At 39.7% G+C, this 13240-nt stretch overlaps 1 protein-coding gene across 1 annotated transcript; it reads left to right on the top strand.

The window, feature by feature from the left end:
* The first annotated feature begins 6 nt into the window (after positions 1 to 6).
* On the top strand, positions 7 to 9105 carry CUNH12orf66 (chromosome unknown C12orf66 homolog). The gene is made up of 3 exons (XM_008632785.2): positions 7 to 1903; positions 1982 to 2118; positions 6404 to 9105. Exons 2-3 carry the CDS (start codon positions 2006 to 2008, stop codon positions 7218 to 7220), a joined length of 930 nt encoding a protein of 309 aa, XP_008631007.2. The 5' UTR covers positions 7 to 1903; positions 1982 to 2005; the 3' UTR covers positions 7221 to 9105.
* Positions 9106 to 13240: the final 4135 nt, after the last annotated feature.

Genomic DNA, 13240 nt, shown 5'->3' with positions numbered 1-13240 from the left:
ACATCCGCTGTGCTATTGGTGCTACCCTTAAAGAATGAACGAGAGGACAGGTGCCGTGCAGGTGGCACACTGGCTGTTGTGCCAGTCGATGCATCTCTTCGTTAGCGGGCAGGGTACCTACTTGCCTTTCCCCAGATTTAGGCAGAGGTGTTTCTGTGTTGAGATGCTCTGGCTTAGATATCGGTAAAGATGAGCTTACTGGGGTAACCAAAGCGTTAAAGCTTTTTCACCTTATATTAGAGGTGTGGATGTGTAAGTACTCGGGGCTGGAGATAGCGTCCTAGGAGTTGTTATCTATGCAGATACTGCAGGATCTCAGAAAGCTTTGGCCACGATCTCAGCTGCTTTGTGTTTTGTCAGTAAGTGAACAGAAAAATCCCAAACTGGCACAGAACAAGCTTCCATGACGTTACCCTTTGGGCAAAGCTGCTTATTTTCTTTTTGAACTGCAGATGGGCATGGGAAATGGATCAAAGGATATGAGTCTGATGCATAGCTCATTAAACCATCAAGAAAATCCGGCTTTGTTGTTTAAGTGGTGACTTGGAACTATTTATAAGATCTTTACAGCCAAAACTCTGTCTATAAGGCTGACTTTAAAGGGTGAATTTGGTGCTTGCAGAAAGGATAAAGGTGACAACAGAAAGGGCAAAGTTTTGTTTGTTTATTTATTTACTTTATGAACAACTACAATAGGTTATTCTTTCTCTTGCCCGTGTCCAGGGGGCTATTCATGTCGTACAATGGGAGCTGTTTCACTATGATAGCCGATTCTCTACCTTTCTACCTCAAATGTCAGTGGTCACCTTTGAACACTGTGTGTGTAAAAGGAATGTGGAAAGAGCTATCCACCATTACAAAATTTATAAGTGGTTTCAAAGTGGAACCTAAATTTGGAATCTTTAAAAGATTCAGACTCAATCCCTGTGGTCTTTGCTCCGCTGCAGCTGTTGAGTGCCAGAATGGCACATTAGGTCGTCTGCAAATAGAAACTATGAAATAAGGCTAGTACATTTGTACAGCCTTTCCATAATGTCAAAGTTAAATATCTTTTATTTTGACCTTTTGCTCCTGTCTTCTTTTCTTTTTTAAATTCCTCATAGTGTTGAGCAGGTAGAATGGGGCACAGATGACTTCTTGTTCTCCCTCCCTCCCTTCGGGTTTTAGTTATGGATTAATCTGCACTGTGGTCTCACTGGGATAAAGCGTGATTGTTTTCCCTTTGAATTCTGGTTTATAGTGAGATTGGATAGGGACATTAAGAAACATTTGATTTGTACGCACAGATGTCACATGGTTCCCATTTAAAGGTTGCTTCGTGAATTTAAGTGCTTCACGATTGAAGAGGGATTGTTAAGGGAATTCTCTGGAAAAGATCTGGAGTTATTAATAGGAGTGGAGGCTATTAAGATTTGATCAGTCAAGTCATGATGACTTAATTCTTCTGACTTACATAGATAACAGTATTTCTAGGTCATATATCATAGTAGTAAATTTAACTGAACCCTGGGTTTCTTAAAAGTCATGTCGTAACTGAGGCAGCTGTGAAGGAGTTGTTGTTTTGAAGCAGCCATTGGCTGCTGAGACATGAAGTGGGACAAGTGTAGCTTGCATGAAATTATATGAAGTTCTTCTGAGCATATGCTCTGTAATTCAGTTACTTGCAGAATAAAACACTGAATTTTGTTTCTTTGTTAAAAGAAGTACTGTAATTAAACCATACTTACAAACAACTAGATATATAATCACAAGTACAAGAATTTTCCAGTATTGCTGTCTATCTTTGCTGTCCCTGGATTTTGGTAATACCTCCATATTTATCTGAACAGGTGGTCAGTCATTCTTCAGCCGAAAGGACTCCATCCGAACCATCTACACATCTCTGCATAATGAGCTGAAGAAGGTGGTGGCGACGGGTCACAATGCACTAGGAGGAACAGCTCCTCACTTGGAAGAGCTGCTTTCTCACCTGTCTGAACAGCTCTGTTTTTTTGTTCAGGCTCGGATGGAAATTGCTGACTTCTATGAAAAAATGTACACGCTCAGCACCCAAAAGTTCATTAACTCTGAGGAACTGGTAAACATTTTGGAATCCATCTTAAAGAAATACAGTTCAAGGTCAGTGCTTCTTTGCTGGCAGTATGTACTCAGACACGTGATCTGTAATACCTGATGTTGACGTTCAAAGCAAACCTAAAGACTTTGCTGTCCTTTGACTGCTGAACAGCACAGTCCCTTCACGAATTCATGTGTGAAGTCTGTGTTGGCCAGCAGCATCAGATGCATGAAGTTTCTTCAAAAGAAGAAAAATAACAAAGGGAGTCTGCTCATGGTGTACTAGGAGCCTTCCTCCCTATGCCTTAATTAAAGCTCAGCATGTTCATTTTAAGAAGAGAGGAAGAGTGATTTTCCTTTTATAAGATGCAAGGCTTCTTGCACTTTTTCTTTGGCAGGGGAGCAGAAACAAGCCTTAATTTCATGTGGACTTCAGTAAAAGTGACATAAATAAAGCAAATACTTGTGTGACAGTTTTACTTTTTAGGCTAGAATATATGTTTGCTTAGATCTAAAAGCTACATCACAACTCTCTGGCCTACCTGGGAGGGCTTTAGGGTGCTCTGTTACCACTTCTCTTGAGGGGTCTTGGAGCCACTAGGAGGAGCACCTCTGAGCCTTTGGTCTCTGCCAATATGGTTGCTTGAAGTTAAGATTTAATAGTTCCTGTTAAAAAATCCCAGGAGGTTTCTAGATGAGGGTAGGAGGGGTATTTCACATCTAACTTATATGCCTTGAAAATGATGGCAGTTTAAAAGAGAGTTTTTGAATGCTTGTCAACACACTCAAATTCTACCTGTTCATTTTAAACCAAAAAAGGTAGCCATTGTAGGAAGTTAACTGTCAGATGTGGTTGCATTTTTTAAAATCTTTGTTAGTGAAATAGTGTTTAAGAAGACTTTTGGGGAAAATATTCACAGGTCTTACTTTTTTCAGTTATGATTTTTAAAGTGTTCACCTAGGAAAAATCAAAATAATTCAGTGCTGCTTTCTCGTATTTCAAATTGAAGCACTGCAGCTGATTCCCTTATATTTTTAGGGATAACTTTGGCAAATTGCTACATAATTTTGCAACCTGAAAATCAAAACTAGTCTATATGATCTTACTAATGATGTTTTGCAATTCTTGGCTTGTGACCACTTAAAATATCAGGGCTGTTAGTCCAATAAAAACCTGAAACTTAGATATATTTTCCTTGATGTGATAAACATTATGGAGTAAAGGGAAGTAAGTTTAGGGGTTTGGATGGTTTTTTGTTGGCATTTTTTTGTTTGGGTGTTTTTTTGAGAAGTTGATTTCTGTTGTACAGTAACCACTGCCATCTGTTCTGAGCATGTGCTAAATCAACAGAACTGTTAAAAAATCTGAAAACTGAAATTTGTACTTTGATGAAGTGATTGGAGACTATACGTGCATACAAAATGTTTTACTATGCTATTTAAATAAATTTCACTGATACATTTGTACTTCTAAGGCATTATATGTTATATAATATGTTTATATAATATATATTATGTAACTATATGTATTATAACATTTTTAAAAAAATAAGTAATGTCTCCCTGGAAAAAATACTGATGATCATGCTTTGGGTTAACAAGCAATCTTTAAGATGGAGACAATCTAAGATGCTGTCAGAGCTAATTCAGTACCTGCAGTGTGCTTCTCCCCAGTGGCCTACAGAATATTTCTGAAACAGTGGGTAAAATGATATATTCCTTTAGTCCTTCCTTTTAGTTTCTTCATAGCTCAGATCAGTTTCTGGGGTGTGTTATGTTGATATGTACTGGCTGCAAGGCATTTCTGCTTTACAGGTGAAACATCAAATAAATGCATCCTTACACAGCCTCTTCCCTCTGTCAGTATGCTCCTCACTTGTAGCTGAGGATTTGTGCAATTATTTCAGCCAGCTGTGCTAAGGCCAGACAGGATGTGTGTTTTTTAGATAGGTTCTGGCCTTGGTTTCTTTCCTTTATATGTGAAAATAGCTGGTCAGATAATGTAGAGGAAATACCTGTTTGCTGGTGAAGGAACAGCAGAATTGACTGTTAACAAGACATATTGTTTGTATCTGAAATGCCATCTGAAAAGCTATTTTGTTATGATTTTATTACTACTTATTGCTGACTTGTACATGGCCAATACTAGATATTTTCCTTTCCATTTTTCTCTAGAATACATCTGGAGAAGTAACTTCTCCTGAAATTTTTAACTGTTGGTTTGGGTGGGATCTTCAATAATTAAAGCAGCATCAGAAGCAGGATCATTTAAAAGCTTAGTATAAAATGAATAAGTAACTATAACACCTATTTTGATAAAAAACATTAAACACTTAAAAAAAATTTTATCTAGTCAGCATTGGGTAATATGTGCATGAATGTGTGATCTGTGGAAGGAAAAAGAAAATGTGGCTTCTTCACAGTCTGCAAAACATAACTACCATCCCTCTGCTTTCAAGAATGGTTAGGAGGAAAAAATCAATTTTCCAACGTGTTTTTAAACTTTAACACTCTGGCTTATGAAATATTGTAAAAACTTGTCTGTTTTACGTGACACAGCTCAGTTGGATGCTTCTACGTTATAAAACTCAATTACAGCAGATACACGTAGTACATAACTTGTCAGTTTACTCTGCAATCATATCAAGCTTCTCAGCTGTGGCTAAGGTGTGTATTTTTGGATTAAAACAGTTTAGCAAATCCTGCTGGACAATGAAACATTAAGAAAGCCATGAAGCAAAGTAGAAGTGGGAAGCTGTACATCAGAACGTTAATCTAGGAGACTTTGGCAGTGCTGCCTTAGTAAGGATTTTTAAATTGCTTTTAAGATTGGAGAAAACTTTCTTGGTCTGACTGCAAATGTGTTTAAACCACTGTGCTGTGTGTCATTTGATGGGACTGTCTGCAACAAATAATGTTGCATAATGCTTTTTGTACTGTCTTAAAATACACAGCAGCAAAACTGTTTTTGGTGAATGCCAAAACCATTGGAGATATTTAATGACTGTTAGAAATTATTTTTAGTTGACTCTTGTTTGTTCAAAGGAATGTAAATATGCTCTGGACTTCTCAGCCCAATTTGGACTTGCATCTTAATAACAAATCCCTGCAAGATACAAATTGTGGCTTCTAAAAAAAAGAGATGGTTACAGATAGTGATAAAATTGGCAGACATTTTTCACAAGCCAAGGAGTTAATGTTTCGACAAGAACTTGAGGAAAAGTCAAAGAAAAAGTCATGAAGGGAGAGGGGATGAAAAGCCTGAAATTTTCATTCTCTCTTCTGGTCCACAACAAAATGAAGTTGTTTTGGTTTTGAACCAGCTATTTCCAAAACAGATGTTATTTGTTGTGTCCTGGAAGCTGATGGGAATAATGACTTTGCTTTAGTTTTGGCTGAAGATGAGCTGTTAAATGTTGGAAAAATTCTGTGTAAACTTTATTGTTTTAAACCAATAACAAGACCCAAGATATTTTTCTGAAGTGAGAAGATAAATCTGTCTTTACTTAAATGGAAACCTCATCAAGTCTTGTCCTTGAACTTTTCATTGTTCTTTTTTAGAGACCTCTTTAAGAGTCCTAAATGCCAATGAGGGAACACATTTACTAAAAAGGCCACTTCTGTATTTGCTGAAGGCTCATTTTTTCTAAAGTTAGAAATTTTACATTACAGTTTTATGGTTCCAATTAAGTATGTTATTATTGATGATGTTTGCAAATAATATGAGTATCATGGGAAGAGAGGTAGACTGCATCTGTATTATTTTTTCTAAATGTCTGGGGAAAAAAGTGAGAAGATAAAGAGTTGGTTATGGTTCCAGTGACTATTTTTTCTTGGCAATTTTATTGTGATTTACTAAAAAAGCAAAACCAAGTTCGGCTTGACTTCCTCATAGCTTCCCTATATGAACAAGAGATTCATAACATAATTCTTTGATTTAACTTATTATCTTACTGCTATTCCAAAACCATCAAGACATATATTACTGCCGGAAGACATTTTAAATTGGAACAGGATCACCTGAATTTAAAAAGAAATGGTGTTATATAGTAGTTCATGGATTAAGATAAACAGTGATTGTTCTTGAACTGATGAAATACAACTCCCTTACTTTGATAGAGAAATGTCTGGCAGGTGGTGTTTTTTCTGAGATGTGAAGCAGTTCATGAAAATATTTACCGTAATTATGTAGACAGAACTGTTATTTAAATAAGGAATATTATTGTTTGTTTACACTTTGCTCTGCTTTGATATTTGATATTTTGTCTGTTAACTGCCAAATACTATCTGATGATTTCACCATTGTGTACAGCAGTTCTCATGTCTTGACTAATGTTATGTTTTCTAGATTTCATCATCCAATCCTCAGTCCTCTTGAAAGCAGTTTCCAGCTGGAGGTAGATGTGCTTGCACACCTCTTAAAGGCTCAGGCTCAGATCTCAGAGTGGAAGTTCCTTCCATCCCTGGTCAACTTGCACAGTGCTCACACAAAGCTACAGACTTGGGGCCAAATTTTTGAGAAACAGCGGGAGACCAAGAAGCACCTGTTTGGAGGGCAGTCTCAGAAGGCTGTGCAACCTCCACACCTCTTCCTCTGGCTGATGAAGCTCAAAAACATTCTCCTTGCCAAGTTTAGCTTTTACTTTCACGAGGCCCTTAGTCGACAGACAACAGCATCTGAAATGAAAACTTTGACTGCTAAAACAAATCCTGATTACTTTGGGAAAATTTCCAGTTTCATCCGGAAGTATGATGCTGTCAATGTTTCCTTAATTTTTGACAATCGTGGATCAGAGAGTTTTCAGGGACATGGTTATCATCACCCCCATTCATACAGGGAAGCCCCAAAAGGAGTGGATCAGTATCCTGCAGTGGTGTCCCTGCCCAGTGACAGGCCTGTTATGCACTGGCCCAATGTGATCATGATTATGACTGATAGAACCTCTGACCTCAACAGTTTGGAGAAGGTTGTTCACTTCTACGATGACAAAGTCCAAAGCACCTACTTTCTGACTCGCCCTGAACCTCACTTTACCATTGTAGTTATTTTTGAGTCCAAGAAGTCAGAAAGGGACTATCATTTTATCTCTTTTCTCAATGAAATTTCACATTCCCTTAAGAACTCCAAAGCTTTTGCAAGCTTGAAACCTGGATCCAAAGGGTGAAATACAAACTACTTACAAGTTGTCAAGGCAGTATGCCAGCCTTGAGGGAGCTGTAGTTTCTCAGAGTCTAATTGAAAAGGAACCATTTTTTAAAATGTTGTAAGTTCCTTTTTTTTTTTTAAGCTAACAGACACTTGAAGAAAAGTATTTTTGGGCAGTACGCAGTGGGGAAACTTCATCGGGGGGTGCTGAAGGGCCACTGTGGGTTTTTTTGGTGTGGTTTTCAGTATGATTAATTTTTCAGTCCACAATTTTGTTGCCTGTATCAGAAAGGAATATATGCACTTTATCTTAGTCTGATCATTGACTGTCTTCTACAGAGTTTATTGAAAATGTGGTGAGGATGGAAGATACTATCTTTTCAGAAAACTGTATTGCCTGACAGGAATGATTTCTGGGAACTAAACACTGATGCAAGGGAATATTAAAAAAAGTGGACCTGCAAAGACACATTTTAAATAAAAATATGAGAATCAGAACAGTGATTATTGTTAATTATAATTTAGTTTTCAAATGGTTTAAAATGCTTATTGAGCTCTCTGACACTCTGTTAAGCACTGGTGTCTTTTCTAAAGGCCCTGTGTTGTAAAGCTTGGTCATTGCTCCAGGACTTGGGCTGGGCAAGAAAAGCTGCAGCATGTCTTGAAAGGCTGGTATTCACTGGAGTGCTGTGACAGTGTCAGCCCAGTCCTGGCTCAGACTAACTGAAGCAGACAAGCTGAATGTGAGCAGGTGTTCTAGAAGGAACAGCTCCATGGAAAAAGCACCAAGGCTCTTTTCAATTTGTGCTTTTTTCTGGCTGACTTAAAAAATAAGAAAAAAAAGGCAGTAGGAAATGCCCTTTCTAAATGATTTATTGTCTAATTTGCAGTTAATGTCAACCTAGATTTGTTTTCAGATTTTTATTATTTTTTTTTCTCTCTGTTCAGTTTTAAATAATTTCATAATTAAGCCAAAACACTTTGGGGATTTGGATTTAAATATATAGCCTATGCAGTATGTTTACCTCATTCTTTCACCACTTTTAGGCTGCAGGGTTGGAAAAAGTATATTTTCTAGTTACCCTGAAAGTGCTTTAATTTGGAAATCAGGGTTTCCAAATACAATAAGGGAGTCAAATTGGCTGTACCTCTAGCCTTACATTGCAGGATTCTTCTGACTGTTAGCTATGCAGTTGTGCACGCACTTGCACGGGGGTTCAGGGGAACGGATGTATATATAAGTGTAGTAAAGCAAGGTCATTAGTTGACACTGTAATGTATAACATCATCAGGTTTGTTTTAAAAGGGAGTTTAAGTCAAAATGTTGGTTTCTGTTAAGATTGAACTATGAAAGATACCTTTGCGAATGTGTCTTTTAATGATTCCCTTTCTCTCCCACAGAAGGTTGTGGTAACTTGTCTTGCCTCTCTGCAAATGCTAATTTTTTACAATCATATAAGCACATTCTGTTCTTGAAATACAAGCTCTGACTTCCACTTTGTGCCAACTGGAGCCTTTCATGCTTTGCTCTAACTATGTATTAGTCTGTTGCGAGTATCTGTGCTACTGCCTTTCACCTGAGGTCTTGGTCTGACTGCAGAACCACTTGCAAAAGCTCAGTGTGCTCTTTGCCACTGGAAAATAACAGGGGTTGCAAATATACCAGCAGCTGGAGGGCACCTGTTTTTTGTAAGAGTGTTACCCTTTGCAGCTCGAATTCCATTTTAACAGGACAAAGTTGCAAATGACAGTATTCAGAGAGTTGGTGTGCTTCCTTCTGTGGGACAGTGACCTTGTAATAACATGTAATTTTTACTTCCTCAGCCTGAGTAACACAAAAGAAACTGTTGCCAGAACTGGTTCCCGGTCTTCAGCAGTGTAAATAAAGTGTTGTACAAAATCTATCTGCCTGTGCAGTATTTCCCTGTCATAGTATGTGTGGGAAAGGGGACAGAAAACTGGAGGAAGAAGGTGTGTGGTATAGACACGTTTGTTTCTGAGTTGCAAGGGAGGAGTTGGAAGAGGTGGAAAGGAAATCTGCCCTTCGGAGCAGATCAGCAGCTTTTACCAGTTGCTGAAGGGGCTAGAGGCTGTTCCCAGTGGTTTTTGTGGGAAGAGGAAAAGGAGGTGACTGTTCAGCAGACCTGGTAGCTCACATCACTCTCCTGTCATTGTCCTTGTCAAATGGTGTTTCAGAAGGGAAGGGAAGGGATGCTAAGTCATATTTCTGTGCAGGAGAAGGTGGTTTGCTGCAGTTTTTTCTTCAGAGGGTCTTGGGGAAGCAATCACAGGAGCCTTATGACTTGTAAGAATTTCTGGATATTTCAGTTGATGAAGAACCAAAGGGAGCCATAACCATTGCCATCGTGGTGTTGGAAGGGAGGGAATGGGAGAGACTTGCAGGCAAATGATAGAATTGGGTGCTGGAGAAACTTGTGGGGCTGTCTCAGAGTCCTGTCCCTGTGGCTCTCCTTGTAAGATCTCAGCCTTAAATTAATACAACATGGGGAGCAGAAAACTCAGGCTGTAGGAAGTGGCTTGGATGAAGACAGGTGAAGGTGAAGAGAGGTGACATACAATCAAAATGAAATAGTGCTGCAGAGTTGAGGTGTGCTGGTACCAAAAACAAAGTGTGGGGAGTGTGAGTGTGTGGGATGAATGAATATTTATAGATTTGTCAGATCCATGAAGACTCACGGCACAGTTTCTTACTTGATGCTTTTTGGAGTTTACATTTGAAATTACAAATGAGGTAATGGGGGGACTGTTGGGTTCAAACTGAAAGATTAGATATGTGGAAGAAATTCTTTCCTACAAACATGGTGAGATGCTGGAACAGGCTGCCCAGAGAAGCTATGGTTGCCCCACCCCTGGCCAGGTTGGATGCAGCTTGGAGCAACCTGGTCTAGTGGAATGTGTCTCCAGCCATGGCAGGGGCTCAATTGAAAGTAGATGGTCTTTAAGATCCCTGTCAGCCCCAACCATTCTGTGGTTCTGTATCTATAATATAAAACTGGCTAGGCCAGAAATGAAAACCTGTATAATTAAGCAAGGGGAGGGAATGTATCTGTGGAGTAAGTAAAGGTGACCAGAAACTCAGTAACTGGAAAAAAAAAATTCATTACTAACTTCAGTACTGGAAAGATTGATCAGTGTCTTTGCTATAAGAACTGGAAAACAAATAGACACTTGCTGAACTGGGTGATACCCCCCCCATCCGCCAGCTTTTCCTCTACACCAATTTAGCTAAGCAAGACTTAATGTGCTAATGTACATTGAAGGTCATGTATAAATGACTGCTTTAAATGCAAGATGTAAAGATATTTATGACAGCATACTGAAAGGCATTGCTTCCAGACATATTTAAACATTTTTAAAACAGGTACTGAGATTTGATATTCCCAGTGCCATTCAGATTGCTTAGAATAGCAGTGTTGAAGCTTATTTTGTAGCAAATTTCATGGACCTCATCACTTGCTTGAGTCCATGAGGATACAGGCAGAATATTTAATTTAGTATCCTTTGCCTGCAGTGTGATTTTGACAGCAAATGTATTCTAAGAAGTCTTAGATATTTTATATTTATGTCTTGTAAGCTGTTTTCTTTTGCATGTGGTATTCAGGTTTTTCTTGAATAAGACATTTTTCCATTTCTCCTCCCTTTGCATAAAGACAGTGCAGGGAATGAAAACGAATGTATTTTGTATTGTGCTATGAAGGACTGCAACATATGCATAATGCACGTAATATTCAGGCTTTAATGACCTAAAAGTAATGGAAGCTCCTGGTATTGGTTTGAATGCTAACACCTAGTGTTTATCTAATCCACTTAAAAAAAAATATTTGCACTATAGCAGAAAGTAATTTTATGGCACTCATGCAGTTAATCATTGCTCAGGTCCTGTCTTCTTCATACAGGAGCCTTTTGAGACATTTGTGATCATTCTGGTGGTAGTTCTTTGATACCATATATCTGAGTATTCTTTGTGTATGTGCTTCAGGTCAGCCTGCTGCTGCCTTTGCACTGCGTCCCAGTCTTCTCATGACTAATCTTTGCTTGAGAAAATCAGCGGTGTGCTGTACTTCATTCCTCAAGTCCTGTTTTTTGGCCCAGTGCCTACAACCCCTCATCTTGCAGAAAGCAGGATGTCATGCAGCATGGCTGGTCCTGGGCTTCTGGTGAGCTCTGTGGTTGCTTCCAGAAGTGCTGGCACTAAGCTAACTTAGTTGGCTGAAACCTTTGGTAGCCAGAAGTCCTGTTTTCAGATTCCCAGAGATGTAAGCCGGCCCTGCCCAGGTGGATGCAGCAGAGGCCAAGCACTCCTTACTTGCTTGGGCTCTGCCCGAGCCTCAAGAGCAGTAGGTCAGTGTTGCACCCACAGGAACAGCTATTGAGTGGCCCAGCAGGGATGGCCTTTGGGCTGCAATTGTGGAAAGGAGGGAGCTGTTTATTGGGAAAAGCAGAAGAGGCTTTGGAAATGAGAATGCTGACAAAGTAAAGCAATAGCATAATGCTTTGCAGACCTGACAAAAACAATACACAAGTCAAATGCAAGATGGAGCTGGACTCTGACTTCATGTTAGCAAAGGACTGATTTAAACATGAAGTCTGCTTTGGAGGATAAAGGTAACAGGTTTTTGCCATGACATTGCTTTAAGAACTCAATCATTTTCTACAGGAACTGATCCTTTCCCTCTCTTGTGCATGCATGCGCTTAACACATAGCCTGACTTATTTTGGTAATTTTGGTAATGGAGCTTTTCTGGGAGAGTTTGCCTGTTTGAGTTCAGTTTCTCCTAACTTTCAACCTGGTGTTGCAGCCACTGAGTCTGTGGTAGGGTAAGAGAGTTCTCCACCTTGCAGCTGGGACCTGGCTGTGCCCCAGCTGTACAGGGCAGTGGCAAGAAGAGCAAAATGCAGAAGGGGAGACAAGTCACTACAAGATGGGCTTGGGCAGATGGCAGCTCTGGGAAAGACAGGCAGGGAGAAAACAGATGCAGAATGACTGCACTGCAGAGGGACCATGAGCAGAAGATTTTTGTTTGCCTCTCTGCATTGCTGGCCTAATTTCACAGGAATCTATGTAAATTTTATTTGCTCAAAAAGCTGTGCTAAACCCCACCTGTAGTTGCAGCTGCTTGTTTTATGTGACTACTTTAAAATAACTATACTCTTTCTAGGAGGGTGGTGTTCCATCTTTAGGTACCAGCAGGCTTGGCAAAGCAGCTGATTTTGGGTAGATGATTGAGACAAGCTTTGTGGTATCCTGTTATTAGCTGGGATATGCTTCTACAATGCTACATGCTAACATCTGAAGCTTCAGAGCAGTGAAATGTTGTGCTTTATTTGTGCAGCTCGCTGCTGATAAGATAAAATATTTAGTGGCACTAAGTTTTTGGCTCTGAGGTATGCATCATTTGCTGCAAAGGTCTTGAGAGGCTTTTTAGTGTGTGCAAATTGAATTCCTCAGATCAGAGCCATGAAGAGCCAGCATCACCATGGTCTTGTACTGGGATGCACAACCTTGAACCAAGAATTGTAAGTTTCCTGTGGGAAGGATGATGTGATCCTGGGCAAAATGAGGGCCAGTGAGAGATGCTGAGGTTAGGCTGGGGGTGTCCCTATTAAAGTGAATTCCCAGCCTTTGATTTTGTCTTGGAGTTAGTTCTCTCTGGGAACACAAGCAGAGGAAATTGCCTCCCACAGTCTGGAATAGCCTAATGGTGTCTTAAACATTTACTTAGTAAAATGACATTCCCAAGATCAGTGTTGGCTTTGAGCAGGGGAATCCAAGTCAACCTCTCCCTCTTCTGTGTGGTTATGCAGATGCTTGGCAGAGCCTCCAGGTATTTCCTCTGCTTTCTCAGGTGAGGAACAAGCTTCCTCTCCCTGGCTCTGAAAAATTCTCTTGGCATATGGGGGAGGAGAGGTTAAATTGTCTGAAGAGGAGAAACTCATCTGCTTTCTGGGTGGGTGCAGCCCAGAACTGGTTCACAGTCATCACTGTGAAGAGTGAAGAGTAGCCAAAGGGCCGACCCG

The sequence above is a fragment of the Corvus brachyrhynchos genome, unplaced genomic scaffold, assembly GCF_000691975.1.
Source record: "Corvus brachyrhynchos isolate BGI_N302 unplaced genomic scaffold, ASM69197v1 scaffold32, whole genome shotgun sequence".
In the NCBI taxonomy this organism is placed as follows: Eukaryota; Metazoa; Chordata; class Aves; order Passeriformes; family Corvidae; genus Corvus; species Corvus brachyrhynchos.
Note: the sequence above shows the minus strand (reverse complement) of the source record. Positions and strands in the feature narration are given on the sequence as shown.